The sequence below is a fragment of the Bubalus bubalis genome, chromosome 1 (genome assembly GCF_019923935.1).
Source record: "Bubalus bubalis isolate 160015118507 breed Murrah chromosome 1, NDDB_SH_1, whole genome shotgun sequence".
NCBI classification, from domain to species: Eukaryota; Metazoa; Chordata; class Mammalia; order Artiodactyla; family Bovidae; genus Bubalus; species Bubalus bubalis.
This window is the reverse complement of record NC_059157.1, coordinates 184,469,799-184,490,525: the sequence shown is the minus strand read 5'-3', so window position 1 is coordinate 184,490,525 and position 20,727 is coordinate 184,469,799. Positions and strand designations below refer to the sequence as shown.

The window sequence follows — 20,727 nt, the reverse complement described above, 5'->3', positions numbered from 1 at the left end:
AGCCAACTCTCCAGCAGTGTGTTAGTCAATAGCTCAGAAGAGTTTCACTTTTTATCATTAAAACATAAAAGATCCTCCTCCAGTCCACTTTCCTGTTGCCAGTCTTTATCGCTGGGGCTATAATGCAGTTTCAACAGTGTTGCCATAGGCTCAACCTGTACAGGGTTAGTCTGGCCTCGCAAACATGTGGTCTTGCTACTGCCTACCCTCCTCTGACATGTGTTAAGAGCTTAAAACCAAAGACAGTCCACCTATGTTAAGAAGATCTTATGTAATTCCTGTGTGTTCATCTTACCCAAAGCTTTGCTTTTTTCCTACCTGTCACCCTGATTCTCTGTGATTATTTTCTTCTTTGGTACTGAATGTATTTTTGTAAGCTGCCTCATATCTTAAGGGAAATATCACATACTGTGAGTGAGTCTTTGGTATTAGAAATACTCACTGATTCCCAGAACACACGCTTACTAGTTGTTGCTAAAGATTACATGATAGGATGCATTAGTAGTAGTAGTACTAGTAAGTTGTTGTTGTTCAGTCGCTAAGTCATGTCTGCCTGTTTGTGACCCCATGGACTGAAGCATGCAGGCTCCTCTGTCCTACACTATTTCCTGGAATTTGCTCAAATTCATGTCCATTGAGTCAGTGATGCTATTCAACCATCTCATCCTCTGCCAACCCCCTTCTCCTTTTGCCTTCAATCTTTCCCAGCATCAGGGTCTTTTCCAATGAGTCAGCTCTTCACATCAGGAGGCCGAAGTATTGGAGCTTCAGCTTCAGCATTGGTCCTACCAATGAATACCCAGGACTGATTTCCTTTAGGATGGACTGGTTTGATCTCCTTGCAGTCCAAGGGACTTGCCAAAGTCTTCTCCAACACCACAGTTCAAAAACATGAATTCTTCAGCACTCAGCTTTCTTTATGGTCCAGCTCTCACACCTGTACATGACTACTGGAAAAACCATAGCTTTGACTAGATGGACCTTTGTTGCAAAGTAATGTCTCTGCTTTTAATATGCTGTCTAGGTCTGTCATGCCTTTTCTTCCAAGGAGCAAGAGTCTTTTAATTTCATGGCTGCAGTCACCATCCACAGTGATTTTGGAACCCAAGAAAATAAAGTCTCTCACTAACATGCAAATTTTCCCAGACATCTCTTGCTAAATTTTGGATGATTTCACAATGTTTTGCTCTTAACAACATATATATGTGTGTGTGTGTGTGTGTGTGTGTGCTTATACATATATATATATATATATATATATATATGCCTGTATATATGTATATATATATAACATGTATATATATAACTAATATATATTTATATATATTAAACTAATGTATAATACTTTATCGAGCCCATCTTTGCATGAAATGTTCCCTTGGTATCTTTAATTTTCTTGAAGAGATCTCTAGTCTTTCCCATTCTGTTGTTTTCCTCTATTTCCTTGCATTGATCACTGAGGAAGGCTTTCTTATCTCTTCTTGCTATTCTTTGGAACTCTGCATTCAGATGTTTATATCTTTCCTTTTCTCCTTTGCTTTTTGCTTCTCTTCTTTTCACAGCTATTTGTAAGGCCTCCCCAGACAGCCATTTTGCTTTTTTGCATTTCTTTTCCATGGGGATGGTCTTGATCCCTGTCTCCTGTACAATATCACGAACCTCATTCCATAGTTCATCAGGCACTCTATCAGATCTAGGCCCTTAAATCTATTTCTCACTTACAGTGTATAATCATAAGGGATTTGATTGAGGTCAAACCTGAATGGTCTAGTGGTTTTCCCTACTTTCTTCAATTTAAGTCTGAATTTGGTAATAAGGAGTTCATGATCTGAGCCACAGTCAGCTCCTGGTCTTGTTTTTGTTGACTGTATAGAGCTTCTCCATCTTTGGCTGCAAAGAATATAATCAATCTGATTTCGGTGTTGATCATGTGGAAAATTCATCAAGAGATGGGAATACCAGACCATTTGACCTGCCTCTTGAGAAATCTGTATGCAAGTCAGGAAGCAACAGTTAGAGCTGGACATGGAACAACAGACTGGTTCCAAATAGGAAAAGGAGTACATCAAGGCTGTATATTGTCACCCTGCTTATTTAACTTATATGCAGAGTACATCATGAGAAATGCTGGACTGGAAGAAACACAAGCTGGAATCAAGATTGCCAGGAGAAATATCACTAACCTCAGATATGCAGATGACACCACCCTTATGGCAGAAAGTGAAGATGAACTCAAAAGCCTCTTGATGAAAGTGAAAGTGGAGAGTGAAAAAGTTGGCTTAAAGCTCAACATTCAGAAAACAAAGATCATGGCATCTGGTCCCATCACTTCATGGGAAATAGATGGGGAAACAGTGGAAACAGTGTCAGACTTTATTTTTTGGGGCTCCAAAATCACTGCAGATGGCGACTACAGCCATGAAATTAAAAGACGCTTACTCCTTGGAAGGAAAGTTCTGACCAACCTAGATAGCATATTCAAAAGCAGAGACATTACTTTGCCAACAAAGGTCCGTCTAGTCAAGGCTATGGTTTTTCCAGTGGTCATGTATGGATGTGAGAGTTGGACTGTGAAGAAGGCTGAGTGCCGAAGAATTGATGCTTTTGAACTGTGGTGTTGGAGAAGACTCTTGAGAGTCCCTTGGACTGCAAGGAGATCCAACCAGTCCATTCTGAAGGAGATCAGCACTGAGATTTCTTTGGAAGGAATGATGCTAAGTCTGAAACTCCAGTACTTTGGCCACCTCATGCAAAGAGTTGACTCACTGGAAAAGACTCTGATGCTGGGAGAAATTGGGGGCAGGAGGAGAAGGGGATGACAGAGGATGAGATGGCTGGATGGCATCACTGACTCGATGGACGTGAGTCTGAGTGAACTCTGGGAGTTGGTGATGGACAGGGCGGCCTGGCGTGCTGCGATTCATGGGGTCACAAAGAGTCGGACACAACTGAGCAACTGAACTGAACTGTGTATAATACTAGTATATATAATATATTATGCTTTTCCCTCTTCCATCATAAGGAAAAGGCAAAAACTCAATAGAAGAATATTCTAAAGATATACAGAAGAAGACATACAAACATAAAGAGCTACACAATCTCTTTACTAATGGCCACAGTCAAAGGATGCCTTCTGTGTGCCTCCATGGAACTGCCACAGGGAGTCAGGGTGGATGGTTTAGAACAATTTTTAAATACAAGAGGGGTTGAAATAGAGTTGGTGGTTTATTTTGTTAAGTAGGAAAAAAATTTTAATTGTCTGCTGTGGTCATCATTTTTTTCTTTTTTGTAAAATTGAAAAATACATTTTACCAATATAAAAGTGATAAGAATTTATAATTCACAAAGGTTCCACTTCACTTGACTCCAGCCCTGACTCCCAGGCCCTTGAGGGAGGTCAGATAAAAACAAATATTAAAACCTTCTTAGAGGGACCAGAGATATGGGGGTGATGTCACCCAGTGCTTCAAATATCCATGATGCCATCTTCTCTCAGGCTTCCCTGGTGACACAGTGGTTAAGAATTCCCCTGCAGTACAGGTGACCTGGGTTCGATCCCTCAGTCGGGATGATCCCCTGGAGAAGGGAATAGCAACCCACTCAAGTATTCTTGCCTGGAGAATCTCATGCACAGAGGAGCCTGGTGGGCTACAGTCCATAGGGTCGCAAAGAATTGGAGATGACTGAGTAACTAACCAGTCCATTCTGAAGGAGATCAGCCCTGGGATTTCTTTGGAAGGAATGATGCTAAAGCTGAAAGTCCAGTACTTTGGCCACCTCATGCGAAGAGTTGACTCACTGGAAAAGACTCTGATGCTGGGAGGGATTGGGGGCAGGAGGAGAAGGGGATGACAGTGGATGAGATGGCTCGATGGCATCACTGACTCGATGGACGTGAGTCTGAGTGAACTCTGGGAGTTGGTGATGGACGGGGAGGCCTGGCGTGCTGCGATTCACGGGGTTGCAAAGAGTCGGACACAACTGAGCAACTGAACTGAACTGAATTACTAACAAGTAGTCAAGTAATAGTTATAGCACAGGGAACTACATTCAATATCCTGTGATAAACCATAATGGAAAGGAATATGAAAACAAATATATGTATAACTGAATCACTTTGTTATATATCAGACACTAACATAACATTGTAACTCAACTACACTTCAATAAAATTAAAAAAAAAAAAAGAAGGACTTCCCTGGTTGTCCAGTATTTGAAAACCTGCCTGCCAATCAGGGAACACCAGTTGGATCCCTGTTCCTAGTTGGGAAGATCCCACACGCCGCAGAGCCACTAAGCCCATGTGCCACCAACTACTGAAGCCCACATGCCTAGAGTCTGTGCTCGGAAACGAGAGAAGCTACCTCAGTGAGAAGCCTGTGAACCACTAGACGGTAGCCCCTGCTTGCCGCAACTAGAGAAAGCCCGTGCGCAGCAATGAAGACTGAGCTTGGCCAAAAACAGACAAATTAATTAATTTAAAAGGCAAAGAAAACTTGACCATAATGGCAAAACAAAACGTAATTTTTATTAACATGTTGATATGTACACATCAAAGTTATATGTAAGATATAATAAAATTGCCATCATACAAAAACATTAAAAAATAAAACAGCATGTTCAGTAACATCAGTGTGTTGAAAACACCCTCCCCCTGCCCTAATCAGGCTGGCATCCTGTCCCCTCTTGCAGCTCTGGGTCCCCAGACATATTTGCCTCTCTGCTGCATGGTTGAAGACCCTTTTAGCTGCGCTCAGGACCAGGCAGGCACTCCAACCCTCACATTGGTGAAAATGCACAGACTCCAACTTGGCATCAGCAGACAAGTCTGCCACTTCCTGTTAGTATTTTTCTGCCAGACAGGTGACCTGGCCTCCACTGGGCCTGGATTCCTGGCGGTGTCCCCTTTCTGTAGCTAGAGGTTGTCTGCCATGCCCTCGAGATAACATCTTCATCTGTTCTGCCCAGAGCAGCAGGAATTCAGGCTGGCAGGGACACGATGGTACACAGAACCACCCATGACACCAGCCCTTGCACTGACCTGGTGCAGAGAAAGCCACTGCTTGCCCTTGAGGTCCCCTCCAGCTGCTGCCAGCATCATTTGAGAATTCACAGAGGCCATTGAGTCAACTTAAGTGATAGCCTTATTCTGATGCTCAACATTTCTATCATGTGGAAAGATATGCTAACCATTCAGATTTATGCCATTTTATTTCTTTAAAGCAGGTTTATTACTTAATTTTTTTAATTTTCATTTTATATTGGAGGATAGTTGGTTCACAATGCTGTGTTAGATTTAGGTGCATAGCAAAGGGATTCAGTTATACATAGACATATATCCATTCTTTTTCAGATTCTTTTCTCATATAGACTATTACAGAATATTGAGTAGATTTATGCTGGCATCCTTGACACAATGGACATGAGTTTGAGCAAATTCCAGGAGATAGTGAAGGACAGGGAAGCTTGGCGTGCTGCAGTCCATGGGGTTGTATGCAAAGAATCGGAGACAACTTAGCAACTGAACAACTATGCCATTTCAAACCTGACACGTCCTTCAGAACTTTGAATCTCTTTTTAAAATTGGAATCTACAATACAAATAGTCATTTTACCTACTTTCTGAAAACAAAGTCCTCTGCCTCATTAATGCCCTTTTGTTGGGAATATCCCCAGATTGCAGAAAAGCAAGTTTAGCAAAGCTGCTAGTAAGAAAAACTACTAATACCTCTCTGAATGCAGAAAGAATTCAAAACAGCTAAACATAAAATCATTTGTATGCTTATCTCATTAGAGCCGTATTTATAACAGGAAAACACATCTTAAAAATAGAAGTCTTTTTTCTTAGTTGGGAAATCTTTTCTTCTTCCACAGTTAATACAGAAAGCATTGCTAGATGACAGTAAAATGAAATAAGAAATGCCTTTGAAGTTCTATTTCTGTAGCAGAAAATAACTACAGAATTTTTATTCTGGGATAAACATAGGTTGAAAGAAAAGACTTCAGTATCATCCCCACTGTAACTAGTCTTAATTGAAAAGGACAGGAAAATAAGAAAAAGTAAGAGATTTAAAATTCTACTTTCACTAGAAAAGTACTAGAAGAAAACAAGATGATTCCTTTAATGATATTAGAGTGCTGAATGATTTTCTAAACAAGACATAGAGTGCAGGGACTATAAAATATATTAATAAACTGTCTACAGAAAATAAATGTTAAGCCCTGCATTCCAAAAAAAAAAAAAAAAAAAAAAAACTTCGAAAAGTCAAAAGACAAATAAGAAACATAGGGAAATATTTGCAACATCTATGGTAGTGAAAGGGCTACTTTCCATCATACGTAAAGATTCTCACAAGCCAATAAACATTACCTGGAACCAAACAGAAAAAGTAGAAAGTCATAGAAAAAAAAAACACAGAAAGCTTATAAACAGAGGAAAAGATGTTCAGCCTCTGCAATAAAGACAGAAATCCAAGTCAAAGCAGTGAGAACACATTTTTCATCTAACAAATTGATTAAGTTTGTATATAGAGTATTGTCAAAGTCACAGGAAACCAGCCACACCCAAATATAAACTGGTGCAACTACAGTCCAGATTTAATATCTATTGAAATATGAGATGCATATATGCTGTAACTCAGCACATCTTCTAGGAATTTATCCTATATATACACCCAGACTCAACACAAAGTTCTGTATGTGTAAAGAGACTTCTGCAGCATCGTCTGTAGCTGAGAAAAGACGTGAAGTCGCTCAGTCATGTGTGACTCTTTGCAACCCCACAAACTGTAGCCTGCCAGGTTCCTCTGTCCATAGGATTTTCCAGGCAAGAATAGTGGAGTAGGTTACCATTTCCTTCTCCAGGGGATCTTCCCAACCCAGGGGTTGAATGCAGGTCTCCGGCATTGCAGGCTGAGCCAGAGGGAAACTGAAAACAACCTGAATGTTTCCCGTTAGAGAATTGTGGCAATTAATTATGTCATATCCAACGGAATGTTTTGCAACCATTGAAATAAAGAATATGTGACCCACCAATCCCACTCCTGAGCTTCCATGGTGGCTCAGTGGTTTAAAAAAAAATATCTGCCTGCAAAGCGGAAGACATGGGTTCGATTCCTGGGTCAGGCAGATGCCCTGGAGAAGGAAATGGCAACCCGCTCCAGTATTCTTGCCTGGAGAATCCCATGGACAGAGAAGCCTGGCTGGCTACAGGCCATGAGGTCGCAAAGAGTCAGGCAGAACTGAGCAACTAACACACTACATACGCCAATATAAAATTTTAAAAAGCTTTTCAAAAAGAATATGTGCAGCTCTGCAATAACCTCTGAGATACAGTTATTAAGTGAAAAGAACAAGTGTATAGAGTTTATTCCCATTTTTTAAAGTGATTAACAATGGTTAATACACATACAAAATTCATGGAAGGCCAAACAAGAAATTGCCAACATTGGTGGGTCAAAGCAGGACGTCTACATAATTTGCAGGGCCCAGTGCAAATAAAGTGATAAAAACAAGGCAACCCTTTTTCAAAAATCATTATGAATTTCAAGACAGCAACAATAGAGTGTTAAAATAAGCAGAGTGCTCTCTTGAGTGGAGCCAGGTGTAACTTCCCAGGTGGTGGGCTCATAAATCTGGCCCACCTCAGAAAAAGGAACTGCTACTGCTACTGCTGCTAAGTCACTTCAGTCGTGTCCGACTCTGTGCGACCCCATAGACGGCAGCCCACCAGGCTCCCCTGTCCCCAGGATTCTTCAGGCAAGAACACTGGAGTGGGGTGCCATTTTCTTCTCCAATGCATGAAAGTGAAAAGTGAAAGTGAAATCACTCAGCCGTGTCTGACTCTTAGCGACCCCATGGACTACAGCCCACCAGGCCCCTCCATCCATGGGATTTTCCAGGCAAGAGGACTGGAGTGGGGTGCCATTGCCTTCTCCACAGAAAAAGGAACTAGAGGGGTCTAAAATGGGAGGAAGAATCATCTCCACTGTGGACAACTCTGGAACCATTTTAATTTTTCTGTGTGTACACAGACTCATTTTTCAATTATTAAAAAAAAAAATTTATATGGAATTTTCTGGTGGCCCAGTAGTTAAGAATCCACCTTGCAATGCAGGAACTGTGGGTTGGACCCCTGGTTGGGGAATTAAGATCCCACATGCCACGAGGCAACTGAGCCCACACACTTCAACAACTGAGCCCTCACACCACAATTAGAGAGCCCGTGCACCACAACAAAAGATCCCTCATGACTCAACAAAGATCCCCCATGAGGCAACTAAGACTGAGTGCAGACAAATAAATAAATAAATTTTTAATTTCTAAAAAATAAAAATTGACCATCACCATTGGCCCCCACCCCAAGAAGCCTTTTTCTCCCTTTCCTTATCTAATAAGAGCCACAATTCTTAGAAATTCAGGTCAGGTTGGAGAGATGTCCGGAAGCCAAGCAGTCTGGAGGGTGTGGGGAGAGGAGTGTGGTGTACAGGGGAGGGACCCTCCCTTACCAAGGAAATACTTTCCTCACTCTGGGAGGCCCCAGCTTCAATCACAAGAGAGTTGAACTGGACCATTGTTCCTTGTTTAGTCACCAAATTGTGTCCAGCTCCTTGTGACCACATGAACTGCAGCACACCAGGCTCCTCTGTCTTCTACTATCTCCTGGAGTTTGCTCAAATTCATGCTCACAGAGTCAGTGATGCTATCTAAACTCTCATCCTCTGCCACCCCCTACTCTTATTGCCTTCAGTCTCTCCCAGCATCAGGGTCTTTTCCAATGAGTCAGCTCTTTGCATCAGGTGGCCAAAGTATTGGAGCTTCAGCTTCAGCATCAGTCTTTCCAATGAATATTTAGGGTTAATTTCCTTTAGGATTGACTGGTTTGATCTCCTTGCAGTCCAAGGGACTGGCCATAAGTTCCACTAAATAATTGCTCAACACCTTAAACCTGTTTGAAAACACCCACATATCCACAGGACTTTAAGTTAAGCCTCTGAAGAAGCCTAACACAGCCATGTAAATTCACACAGCCTGTACTTCCCCCTCAAAAGCCATGTCCACCCAGAATCTCAGAAAATGACCTTATTTGGAAATTGAGATATTGGCTTCCCTGGTGGCTCAGATGGTAAAGAACCCACCTGCAATGCAGGAGACCTGGGTTCAATCCCTGAGTCAGGAAGATCCTATGGAGAAAGGAATGACTACCCACTCCGTATTCTTGCCTGGAAAATCCCATGGACATAGGAGCCTGGTGGGCTATAATCCCTGGGGTCAAAAAGAGTCAGACATGACTGAGCAACTAACACTTTCTCTTTTTACTTTCACAGATGTAGTTACTTATGATGAGGCCATGCTGGACTAGGGTGGACCCTATTCCAATGACTTCTGTCCTTATACGAAAGCCATGTGAAGACACAGAGAGACCCCAAGAAGGAGGCCATGTAAAGATGGAGGCAGAGATGGACCTGATGTGTCAACAAGTGGAGGAATGTCAGAGATGGCTGGCGGCCACGAGAAGCCAGGAGAGACTCATCAAACAGATTTTTGCTTAGAGCCTGCAGCACAAACCAACCCTACTGATGCCTTGATTTAAAACTTCTGGCCTCCAGAACTGTAAAAGAATAAATTTCTGTTGTTTTAAAGCACTGTAACCATCAGCTGGGGATGCCATAACAAAATACCATACTCTGGGTGGCTGACTAACAGAAATGTGTTCTGGGTACAGCATCATTGAGTGCTGCTCTCTTCCTGGCTCATAGACAGTTGCCTCTGGCTGTGTGACCACAGGGTGAAGAGAAAGGGGTCTCTTTTTCTTCTTCCTCCCATAAGGGAACTAATCACACCATGAAGGCCCCACCCACAGGACTTCATCTGATCCTAATCACCTCCCAAAGATCCCTTCTTCAAATACCATCACCTTGGGCCTTGGAACTTCAATGTACAAATTTAGGGGGACACAAACATACAGTCCATAAGAATCACCAGGTTTGTGGTATTTTGTTATATCAGCCCTAAGAAAGTAATATGAACCCCCAACAGCAGAACAATTCATGCTTCAAATGAGAGGTCTAAAAGCTTTTCTGTAAATGTCATGTCATCTAGTCACTCAGTCATGTCTGACTCTAAGACCACATGGACTGCAACACACCAGGCTCCTCTGTCGATGGGATTCTCCAGGCAAGAATACTGCAGTGGGTTGCCAGTTCCTTCTCAGGGGACCTTCCTGACTCAGGGATCAAACCTGGATCTCCTACTTTGCAGGCAGATTGTTTACTATCTGAACCACCAGAAAAGACAGTAAATCTCAATGTTTTTGGCTTTGTGGGTCAGATGGTCTCTGTTGCAACTGCTCAGTTCTGCCATCATGCAAAATTAGCCATAGGCACTAGGTGGTAAATTAGTGCAGGCGTGTCCAATAAAATTTCACCAAAACAGATAGCTGCAGGCCTTGGCACTCGGGCTGTAGTTTGATGACACTTGCTTTAGGTGAGAAATATAATAACAAAGAAAAGCTGAGCTAAAGGACCAGCAATTTTGTATAGCAAGGAGAAAGGTGGTGACTTCCCTGGCAGTCTAGTGGTTAAGACTCCATGCTTCCAGGGCAAAGGGCAAAGGTTTGATTCCTGGTCGAGGAATTACGATCCCACATGCCATGTGGTGAAGCAAAACAAAATAAAAATTGCCTACAATTTTTTAATAAATAATTAATTTTTTATAAAAGCGAAGAAGTGAGTGAAAAAATCCTATGCCAGGCTCCAACCTCCAGAACCAGCACAGCTCTGGGTAATTAGTTCCCTCTGCCTTCCAGAAGCATGATGGCCAAGTCTGAAAAATGACCTGGAAGACTTAGATGACCCCCCAAAGCTAACTCCAGTTCTCATGCTCCAAACTCCTTTGAGCTTTTAAACGTTTCTTTTCAACAATTTGATTTACCAAGTAGAATCTGTAAGCCCTGAGGAAAAAATGATTTTGTGGTAAAATGAATGACTAAATGTATAAAATAAAATTGCTATTATAATTAAATGCCCAGAAGAGTTTTTGTTGGTTTTGTTTTGTTTTTGGTGGTTTACAAACAACAGACATTTATTTCTCACAGATCTGGAGGCCAGAAGTCCAAGATGAAGGTGTCAGCAGATTCAGTGTCTGTTGAGTACCCCCTCTCTGGTTCATAAACGGTCATCTTCTTGTTGTGTCCTCACAAGGAGGAAGGGTGTCCAGAACAGTTTTTTAGCCATTTAGATGCATTTACACAAAACTTTCTGCCTGCAATGCAGGAGACCCGGGTTCGATCTTAGGTTGGGAAGACACCCTGGAGAAGGAAATGGAAACCCACTCCAGTATTCTTGCCTGGAGAAGTCCATGGACAAAGGAGCCTGTCGGGCTACAGGCCATAGGATCACAAACAGTTGAACATGACTGAGGGACTAACGTTTTCACTTTCACACAAAACTTTACTTCTGCAAATCATTCTTTACAAAGGTGAAAGTGTACGCAGTGGATGCACGTATGTGTACCCTACCAGGTTGAACAGAATGTCTTTTCAACTAAACGCTTGTTTTGCCTGAACAAGTGGCCTCCTCTCTTCAAAATAAAATAAAAAACCTAAAGGAATCCCAAGAACTTCTGAATCATCATTTTATTGTTTCTATCATTTTTAAAATCTTAACTATTTATTCTCCACCATGGATCTAACCATCCAGGTATCAAATGGTAGAAATAGATCACAAGATGAAAAATGTCAACAAATGTAAATGCTACCTCGAAGCTTATCCGCTGTAAACAATTTCTGATAAACACACATGCAGAAGAATTTTCAGAGAAACTAAATCTCACCCCACAATACTGCTCCTCATTAAAGATCTGAGGAGGCAGTGGAATCCCATTCTGAGGTTTCTTCTCTCCGGGAACATTTTCTCTCATCCACTTCCTGTTGTCTTCATCTCCAGCAATATCGAACTCCTTAAAATCGATTTTATTAGCTTCCAAAAAGCCCACAACTTCTTGCTGTTTCTTCCTAATCTAGTCATGAGAAGAAAAGGATTACCGTTAGACTGTTTTGTAAAAACCCATTCTCCAACTATACCATACAATACCAATAACTTTGCTAAGTATTTAAACAAGAAAAATCATAAAATCACACTTCTTCATTTAATAGGATCAACAGAGCAATCATTTAAATTCTGAAAATTTAATCTCATCAATGTTTAAATCATGATATAGTCAACTGAATAGGAATAAAGATACTATCATCATAGCTTTTATTTGAGGTCTTCAAAATACTTTTAATTCTCTGCTAAGCTTTAAAGCCAAAAAATAAATAGAGATTGGTTACAAAGAACAAGATGATAGAAAGAAGGAAAAGAACACAATTTACTATGAAACTCAAATACCAAGTATACCCACACTAAAAGGCACTATTTACAGTTATGAAAATGGGAACATGAGTCACGCTGAACAAACGTAGCTTTAGAAATAACACGGGAAGCCGAAAAGTCCGCATGGAGGTTATTGGAAAAGGAAGAGCAGGGAAAAAACTAGAAAAGCTGGTGGATATTTCTCCTGGCACATGAAAGAGTAAAGCAGTAAAATAACTGTTCTCTATTCACAACCAACTCTTTAAGTAAAATCAAAGTGCAGCCGCACCTAAGAGAAAACCCAGGTGCCCTTTTCTCCACACGTGGTTCACAAGTAAGGACTGTATTCTACCAATGTCATTTCTTTGTGAATGTGGCCATCTTGAAATCTTAGCACTCCTTCCCCAGAAACAATTACAATTTTCTCTCTTCAGTCAGAATTTTTCTCTCTTCAGTCAAGGAATTTACTCCCAGAATGCACGATGCCTTTTTTTTTTTTGACTGAGGGCATGTGGGATCTTAGTTCCCTGACCAGGGATCAAACCTGCACCTGCTGCATTGGAAGCATGGAGTCTTACCCACTGGACCACCAGTCTCTTTTGTAGACAACTTACAGCAGAGCGTGGACCACATTGTAAGAACTCTGGGAGAAACTTCAGAATGATCAATAACATAAATCAATCAATACTCATTTATTGATTCCTTACCCTGCACAAGACATGGTGCCAAGCTCTTCACATGAATAGATTCATAAGATGTTATTTGGGTAAAAAAAAATGCACTCATTTGCACAGATGATAAAGAGGCACAATATGGTCCTTTCTTAAAACTGAAAGTTTACATTAGTATCTTCTTTGATATAAAAATATCCAATATCTTAATTTTAAGTCCTCTGAATGGAATATTGCCTCACAACGGAAATAGTCATTAAGAATGTTTTCTAGGATATGAGCCCCCTTGTCATTTTCATGTAACTTGTTTATCAGCAGGAGGACTAGATTCTGAGGATTCCAAACGCTGAAAAGGTACATGCCCATCCTAAACCCAACATCTAGATTCAAATCCTCTTTTGTTTAAACCCAATTCATTCGATATAAATCTTTATCGATTTATAAAAGTCACTGAAAGTCACTCAGTCGTGTCCAACTTTTTGAGAGGCCCATGGACTATACAGTCCATGGAATTCTCCAGGCAAGAATACTGGAATAGATAGCCTTTCCCTTCTCCAGGGGATCTTCCCAACCCAGGGATCGAACCCAGGTCTCCCACATTGCAGGCGGATTCTTTACCAGCTAAGCCACCAGGGAAGCCCAAGAATACTGGAATGGGTAGCATATCCCTTCTCCAGTGGATCTTCCCGATCCAGGAATCAAACCAGGGTCTCCTGCACTGCAGGTGGATTCTTTACCAACTGAGCTTTCAGAGATTTATACACCTTCCCAAAATTCTTATTTTATTTATTTTTGCCAAAATGATTGATTATATCAATGACTTTTGTGTAGAGGTTCCTTCCTAAGGTAAGGTAAAGAAAGATACATATGGATGCTTATGCCCTAGAATCAAATCACCACCAAAAACAAACCCTATGTAATTTGGTTTGGGTGGTGACTTGATTATATATAGATATAGCATATTAATTATAAGCATAATGTTACTGTTTAATAATTTAATTAATATAAATTACTGTTTTATAATTTTAATTAATGTACAGTGAATATAAATTATGGGCTTCCCTAGTGGCTTAGATGGTAAAGAATCTGCCTGCAATGCAGGAGACCTGGTTACATCCCTGGGTCAGGAAGGTCCCCTGGAGAAGGGAATGGCAACCCACTCTAGTATTCTTGCCTGGAGAATCCCAAGGGCAGAGGAGCCTGGTGGGCTACACTCTATGGAGTAACAAAGAGCTGAACACGACTGAGTATCCAATACTTACCTAAATATAAATTATATATAAATTTTTGTATATAAATTACATATACCCATATATAAATGGTAATCATACATTTTCTTAATTAATATTTGTACCATCAACATAACAAAGATAAAACAACTAAAAGCATTAGGTCAATAAATCAAAGGCTGCTCTTAGCTACAGTACAACATTTAATCCATAAGACTCAGGCCAAGGGATCTATTTCAGTTTGGGGCAAGCGTAGACAAAAAATAAAAACATAAGTCATACAGAAAGGAATAGAATGATGGAAGGTCCCTTAAGAATCTGGCATAAGCACTTGGGCACATTCCTGAGTGTCACATCTCTCAGAACCAATGGACAGACTGCTCACCTCCCCACCAGGGTGAGCTTCCCCAAGGCTATGCTAGGGGAACCCCAGACCTCCTGGTCCTTCTAGTGGAAACTGGACTCCATATTCCCGGGCCTCACGGAGGAGTTTCTGAATATCAGAAAATCCCACCAGACACGACGACCGGTTGTTGGACTAAATTATTACTTTAATTAATCATGTTTTCTCTACATACTCTCCAACCTGTTCATAATTACTTATGCCACTTTATAAATCACTTACTCCTTTAGTTATTTTCAGAGATAACCTTGCTGTTTCAAAGAGTAGAGACATCCTCACTTCAGGTAGATTTCCTTTTAGTTAAATACTCAGAAGGCAACATTCTGTATTCTGTTCAAACCCCTCTCTTCCTTGCTCCTCAAATACCTTCAGCCTGGCTGAAGTCCACTTCCCCACGGACGACATTCCCATCTCTATTAATCACGGCTCAGGACTTAACTGAGTCACTATACAACACACTTGAAACTAACACAACATTGTAAATTAACTACATGTCAATTATAAAAAAGAAGAACTTAAAAAAAAATCATGCCTTAGGACTTGAGGTGGGATGGAAAAGGATTTAATTTTATTCCACAATTTCTAAATAGATGGAGAACATTTTCCCAAGTCCTGACTTATTTTTTCTCTTCTGGAAAGTCAAAGAAAAATGGAGAAAACAGGAGGGGACAATCTGTTGACTATTATCCCTCTCAAGACAAGCAATTACATCTACAGAAAGTTGACTGACTGTTGGGAGCATGATATTGCATTAAAGTTTCTCTCTCAGCACCTCATTCAAAAAAAGAGAAGAAAAATAAAATCTGCCATCCTGGACTTCCCAAACACCAGTCACTTAAAATAGGTCAAAAGCATTGCTCTCCTAGCTGTCTGGAGCACTTGACTTCTGCTGGGGGCTGGAGAAGGGTCTTAGGATGAGCCCAGAGAGAGGGGTGAGCACGTGACTCCACCTGGCTGGCACGTGGCCTTTGCCCACACTCTGATACCCATTTGAGTGTGGGTGCACTCTCTTGCAACACCCCCTCGGTGGACCCTTGTTCAAGGAACCCCGCTACACACTCCCCACTCCTTGCAGTCGATGTACAGCTTTTCTCCACATGGCCTCCCAAGCTGACCCCAGGGACACAACATCAGCCCCCAGAGGGGAGCTCCCCTTCAAGACTTCAAGGGGAGGGGTGGTGCAGGGTCCCCCAACAGTCCTCACCACAGACCCACTTCTCCTTGCATGCTTCACCCCTTCTCCCCTCTCCAGGGTGCCATGGCCAAGGCTGCCTCATCCTTCTGAGCAGCCCCTCTGGAGGGTCTGGGGTCCTCAGGGTCTGTGTCACTTGGAGCCTTTGGGACCTCAGTGGAAGTTCAGAAAGCTCTGTTTTCTTATCCTGTTACATTGACTCATAAGAAAGTGTCATTCTCAAAGAGAACAGTTTTGTGGTTGCCAAAGGGGAGGAGGGTGTGGGAGAGATGGAGTGTGAATTTGGGATTAGCAGATGCAAACGATTGCATATAGAATGGATAAACAAGGCCCGACTATATAGCACAGAGAACCATAGTTAATATCCTGTGATAAATCATAATGGAAACGAATCTGAGAAAGAATGTACATGAATATATAACTGAATCACTTTGCTATACAGCAAAAATTAACACAACATGGTAAATCAACTATACCGCAATAAAATGAATCAAAAAATAAAAAGAAAGTGTCATTCGGGGTCCTGAAGTCACCGGCCACTGTTGGTGACTGTGATGCATCAGAGGGGTCTTTGGGCCACTCGCTTGGCACCTCCCACTTGTTGTCTTGTACAGTTAGAAACCTCTCCAAAAGAGGTGACTGCACTGTAACATAAAGCATGCTACATCTAAGTGACAGGTGACCTGCGAGTCCATCCTGGCCAGGAAGGTTACTATCTGAGCAGAAGCTCTGCTTGTCCATCACCTCATCTGCAAAATGGATAGAATTCTGCCTTTTTCCCAGGGCTGGTGAGAACTAAGGAATGCATGGAAAAGCCTTTTGCACCACAATTCGAGTAGCTGCACAATCAGGCACCCAGTACACTGTTACCTCATTGTCTCGTCCTGAATGCCACACCAGGCAAGAATTCTGATCAGCATCTTAAGATAACAAAACTGAGGTGCAGTGAATTAAAGAATTTCCCAAGGGTCACACCCAGAGTCATCAGTTCAATAGCTATGTTTTTCCCTCTATGAAGTGATAAGGTTAGTCTCTCAACTGTGTCTGACTCTTTTGTGACCCCGTGGACTATAGCCCACGGGGCTCCTCTGTCCATGAAATTCTCCAGGCAAGAATACTGGAATGGATAGCCATTCCCTTCTGCAGGGGATCTTCCAACCCAGGGAGAGAATCTGGGTCTCCTGCATTGTGGGCAGATTCTTTACTATCTGAGCCACCAGGAAAGCCCAAGACTGGAAAAAGGACTAAGAAATCCAGGAGCCACCATTAGTCTGTCCTTAATGATGGTGGCTCAGGGGCTGTGCATCTTGAAAACAGGGAGGACTGATCTGTCTCCTTTTGTCTTCAGCCCCTTGCAACAATGGCCTTCAAGATGAGGGGATGGTTAGACACAAAGACACAACCTTTTCCTGCTCCCAGGGTCTCTTCACCCACATCTATCTCTAAAGTAGTAAAACATGGAACCACAGTTGGGCATCAACTGTTAAAACAGAGATGTAATACACAACTGCATGTGTAATCTTCATCAAGAGATTACAATCAGTATTTTCCTTTTTCATTTATTTCATTCATCCAACAGAAGTCATAATGCTCTCTCCGATGATGTCACAGGCAAGAACCTATTTTTAAAGCATATAGACTGAAGAAATAAGGAGTAAAAGTTTTGTAGACCAACCACCATCCACACAGCGTAAGTGCTGGCAGCTGCCCTGGGCTGTCCTGCAAAGAAACTTCCGGGTGAAATTCCCTCAACCAGGAAAAATCTTTAGCACAGACACCGTAGGAATAATCTGTTCTTATTCTTTATGATAAGACAGAAATTCTTCAATTTATGTGGCTTGAGATAATTATTCTGAACATCATCATAAATGAAGACCTTCTAATATTAACTAATAATTATAACAATGACAATAATATTGATTAACAATTACTAATAATATTATTAACATTTAACATTAACTAATAATTATAATATCCAATAGCTATAACAATATTAATAGCTGATAATTATAGCATTAACTAATAATGATAATATTTATTAAGCACTTGACACCATGCTGGGCACTCTTAGCTTACTGACCCTTACTTACTGACCCTTGCTTACTGACCCTTACTGCCTCTCACTCTTAACTTACTTCCTAAGTAAGTTGAGTTGAGTTCTATTCTTATCATTTTACAGACAAGGAAATTGAGGCTTAGCAAGGTGAAATAACTTTCTCAAGGTCACATCGTCCCACGTGGCACCAAAACATTTGCTTACAGCAGCAAAATGAACTTGGATTTTTCAAGATCCTGGAATAAACAGTACCCCTCCAGGTCCTCCCAGGCTAATTAAATCATGTTCCCAAATTTCAAGAACGTAGGAAATCAGAAAATCCAAAGAAAGGACCTGTTTGCTCATTGTCTTTGTTAAGGATGTCTAGGGTCACTTAGATCTGATCTATGGAATATGTACAAGATTGACAGGTTAGCAGTAAAAGTTTCCAGCAATGAGTGTGCCAACAGCTTATGTGAAGCCCACGATGAAAGCCATTTTCCATGATGAAAGCCATTTTCTTTAAAAAAAAATTTTTTTTTAATCTAAGCAATCCAAAAATGTGCTTTTTGTAGATCAAATTTCTGAGGTCATCAACAGCCGTAAAAGACTTTACCATTTTAACATTTGGAATTTTTTCATAAAATTGGAACATCATGAAAGATGCTCGGCAGATCATTAAACAGTTGTGTCAGAAGGAAAGACCAGGCTCTTTTCTCAGGTTTTCCTCTTGTCCTCTCTCGAAACGGTGTGAACTTTCAGGGCTGGAGGTGGGTGGTAGGGGAGAGGGGAAGCCATTCAGTAGCTGCTGTTAGGATTGTTCCCTGGGCCAGTCACTCGCCTAGGGTGTCATCCTGGCTGAGGGACCGCTGAAATCCAAGCTGCAACCCGAGAAGTTCCAGGAATCAGATATAAAAGGAAACAGCCCTTGTGCTGGTCTTCACTTCTCAGGACTAATAAAACTGTTTTCTCTCCACAGCCTTGCAGATGCTAAAATGCTGGTCCAAATATCAGTCCCAGAGAGACACTGCAGGTTCAAGTCTAATATCAAAGCCTGAATCATTTCCAAGGATAAAATGAGTCCCTCCCTTACCCCTATTTCTTAAGGCACAAAACGAAGGCTGGACTTAGAGAGATGGCTGGGTGATTCCCAGCCTTGTCCAAGGAAATCAGATAAAGCACCTATTTTTGGTCTGTTTGGATTCCTAGAGCATTTAAATCTGTAACCTCAGAGATATTTGGTTTTTTTCACTGTGACATCATTACCCTCAAATAATAGTATTACACATGCTAACTTTACACTTTCCTTAGGATTACACCACATACACAAGTCATTACAGCCAGGGGTCATTTTAGTAATCTGGCCCATCATAAGCTAAAAATGTTGTTACATAAAGTGTCATTTACTTGCAATATTAGATTTGTCTAAGTCTCACAGGATGAATGGCAGAAACATTCCACACACACACACACACACACAAAAAGCCTCTGATTCTACCAAAGATGCGACACAATAGACACAAATCACACATTAAGTCTTAGCATCCAACACACCCCCCTTCCTCGAATCCCATTCCACACCCAGCTGCCCCAGATCACACGTTTTACACACCTTACACCATTCAGATCAAGGCAGAGAGCAAAGGGCTCGCAGGCTTACTTACACACGCCTCAAAAAGAAATGTAAGCCCAGCGCTGGGCCATACCCGCTGCTTCTACTTCCAAGTCTGAGTTTTTCAGAAAAGAGGACGAGAAGAAAGCCCCCGAATTCCATCAGACACCTACCGCTATGGACCCAGATGATGTGGCAACAAACACTTTGATAACCATTTTGAGAGTCGGAATGAGGACTCCCCCCAACACACCCCTGCGAGGGAACGCGGAGCTAGACAGATACTGACAGCGACACAGACAAGAGCCAGATGGGGGCTGGCGGGGCCCCAAGGCTGTCTGAGCGCCTGCCTCTCGGCTCAACTTAAGCCCGGCCTCTCCCGGGCATCCTGGGCTCTCCCCTCCATTGGCCCGGGAATATTTGGGGATCTGGCAAGAAAACAGTTGATTGGTTGATAAAAGCAGCCACTGCACCCTTTCCCTTACCTCTTTAAAAGCCCGACAACTGTCCCTAAAAGGCAAGGCTGCGCTCTGCACCAATCAGAGGCCTGCGCGGAGATGCCCGGGGCGGAGGGAGGCGGGGCCCGGGGCGGAGGGTGGCGGAGAGAAGGGAAGGAGCTGGAGAAGCCCAGATAACCACCTCTGTCCCTGAGGAGGCTTTGTTTACAGGGCTTTTGGCAAACGCACAAGGAAGGGTCAGAACAGCCACAGAAGCCTTTAAATAAATAAAGACGGGCTTCCTTAATTTAAAATTTTATGACAAATTAAAAAATTAAATGACCTTCAACTGAAGTCCGCTTTAATGAATCTCCACTTTAATTCTGCATTACATAGGTCTTGCTTTATTATATTGCGTCAGATAAATTTCGCTGAGTGAAAAAAAATAAAGGAACAAGTGATGAAACTTTATTCAAGAAAGTACGTTTGTCATTAATAAGAAAGAGTATCCCTTCTGGATCAGCAGTAGTGGTTGGTTATTAATGTTTTTAAAGGGTGCGTGATTTTTATTATTAAGCCATTCAGTAGTGGCACCTAGTGTACAAAGTATGTTTGGGTTTTTTTTAATCTTTTGACCACACCGCATGGCACGTGTGATCTTGGTTCCCCAACCTGGGCTGGAACCAGTGCTCCCAGCGTTAGCAGAGAGGTATTTCAACCATTGTAGTCGAGAAGGCAGTGGCACCCCACTCCAGTGCTCTTGCCTGGAGGGTCCCATGGATGGAGGAGCCTGGTG

General features: G+C 41.8%; 1 protein-coding gene across 2 annotated transcripts in view; it reads right to left on the bottom strand.

Annotated features, from left to right (window-relative positions):
- SH3BGR (SH3 domain binding glutamate rich protein) overlaps positions 1 to 19,913 on the bottom strand; it is a 76,243-nt gene extending 56,330 nt beyond the window's left edge. The window contains exons 1-2 of one of the 2 annotated variants that reach the window (XM_006054747.4): positions 19,668 to 19,913; positions 11,832 to 12,017 (exon numbers count right to left, since the gene is read on the bottom strand). In XM_006054747.4, coding sequence (XP_006054809.2) covers positions 11,832 to 12,017; positions 19,668 to 19,712 — 231 coding nt within the window. In that variant the 5' untranslated portion in view covers positions 19,713 to 19,913. The remainder of the gene's footprint in view (positions 1 to 11,831; positions 12,018 to 19,667) is intronic. The other variant, XM_006054746.4, reaches the window with a different exon arrangement.
- Between the last annotated feature and the right edge of the window lie 814 nt (positions 19,914 to 20,727).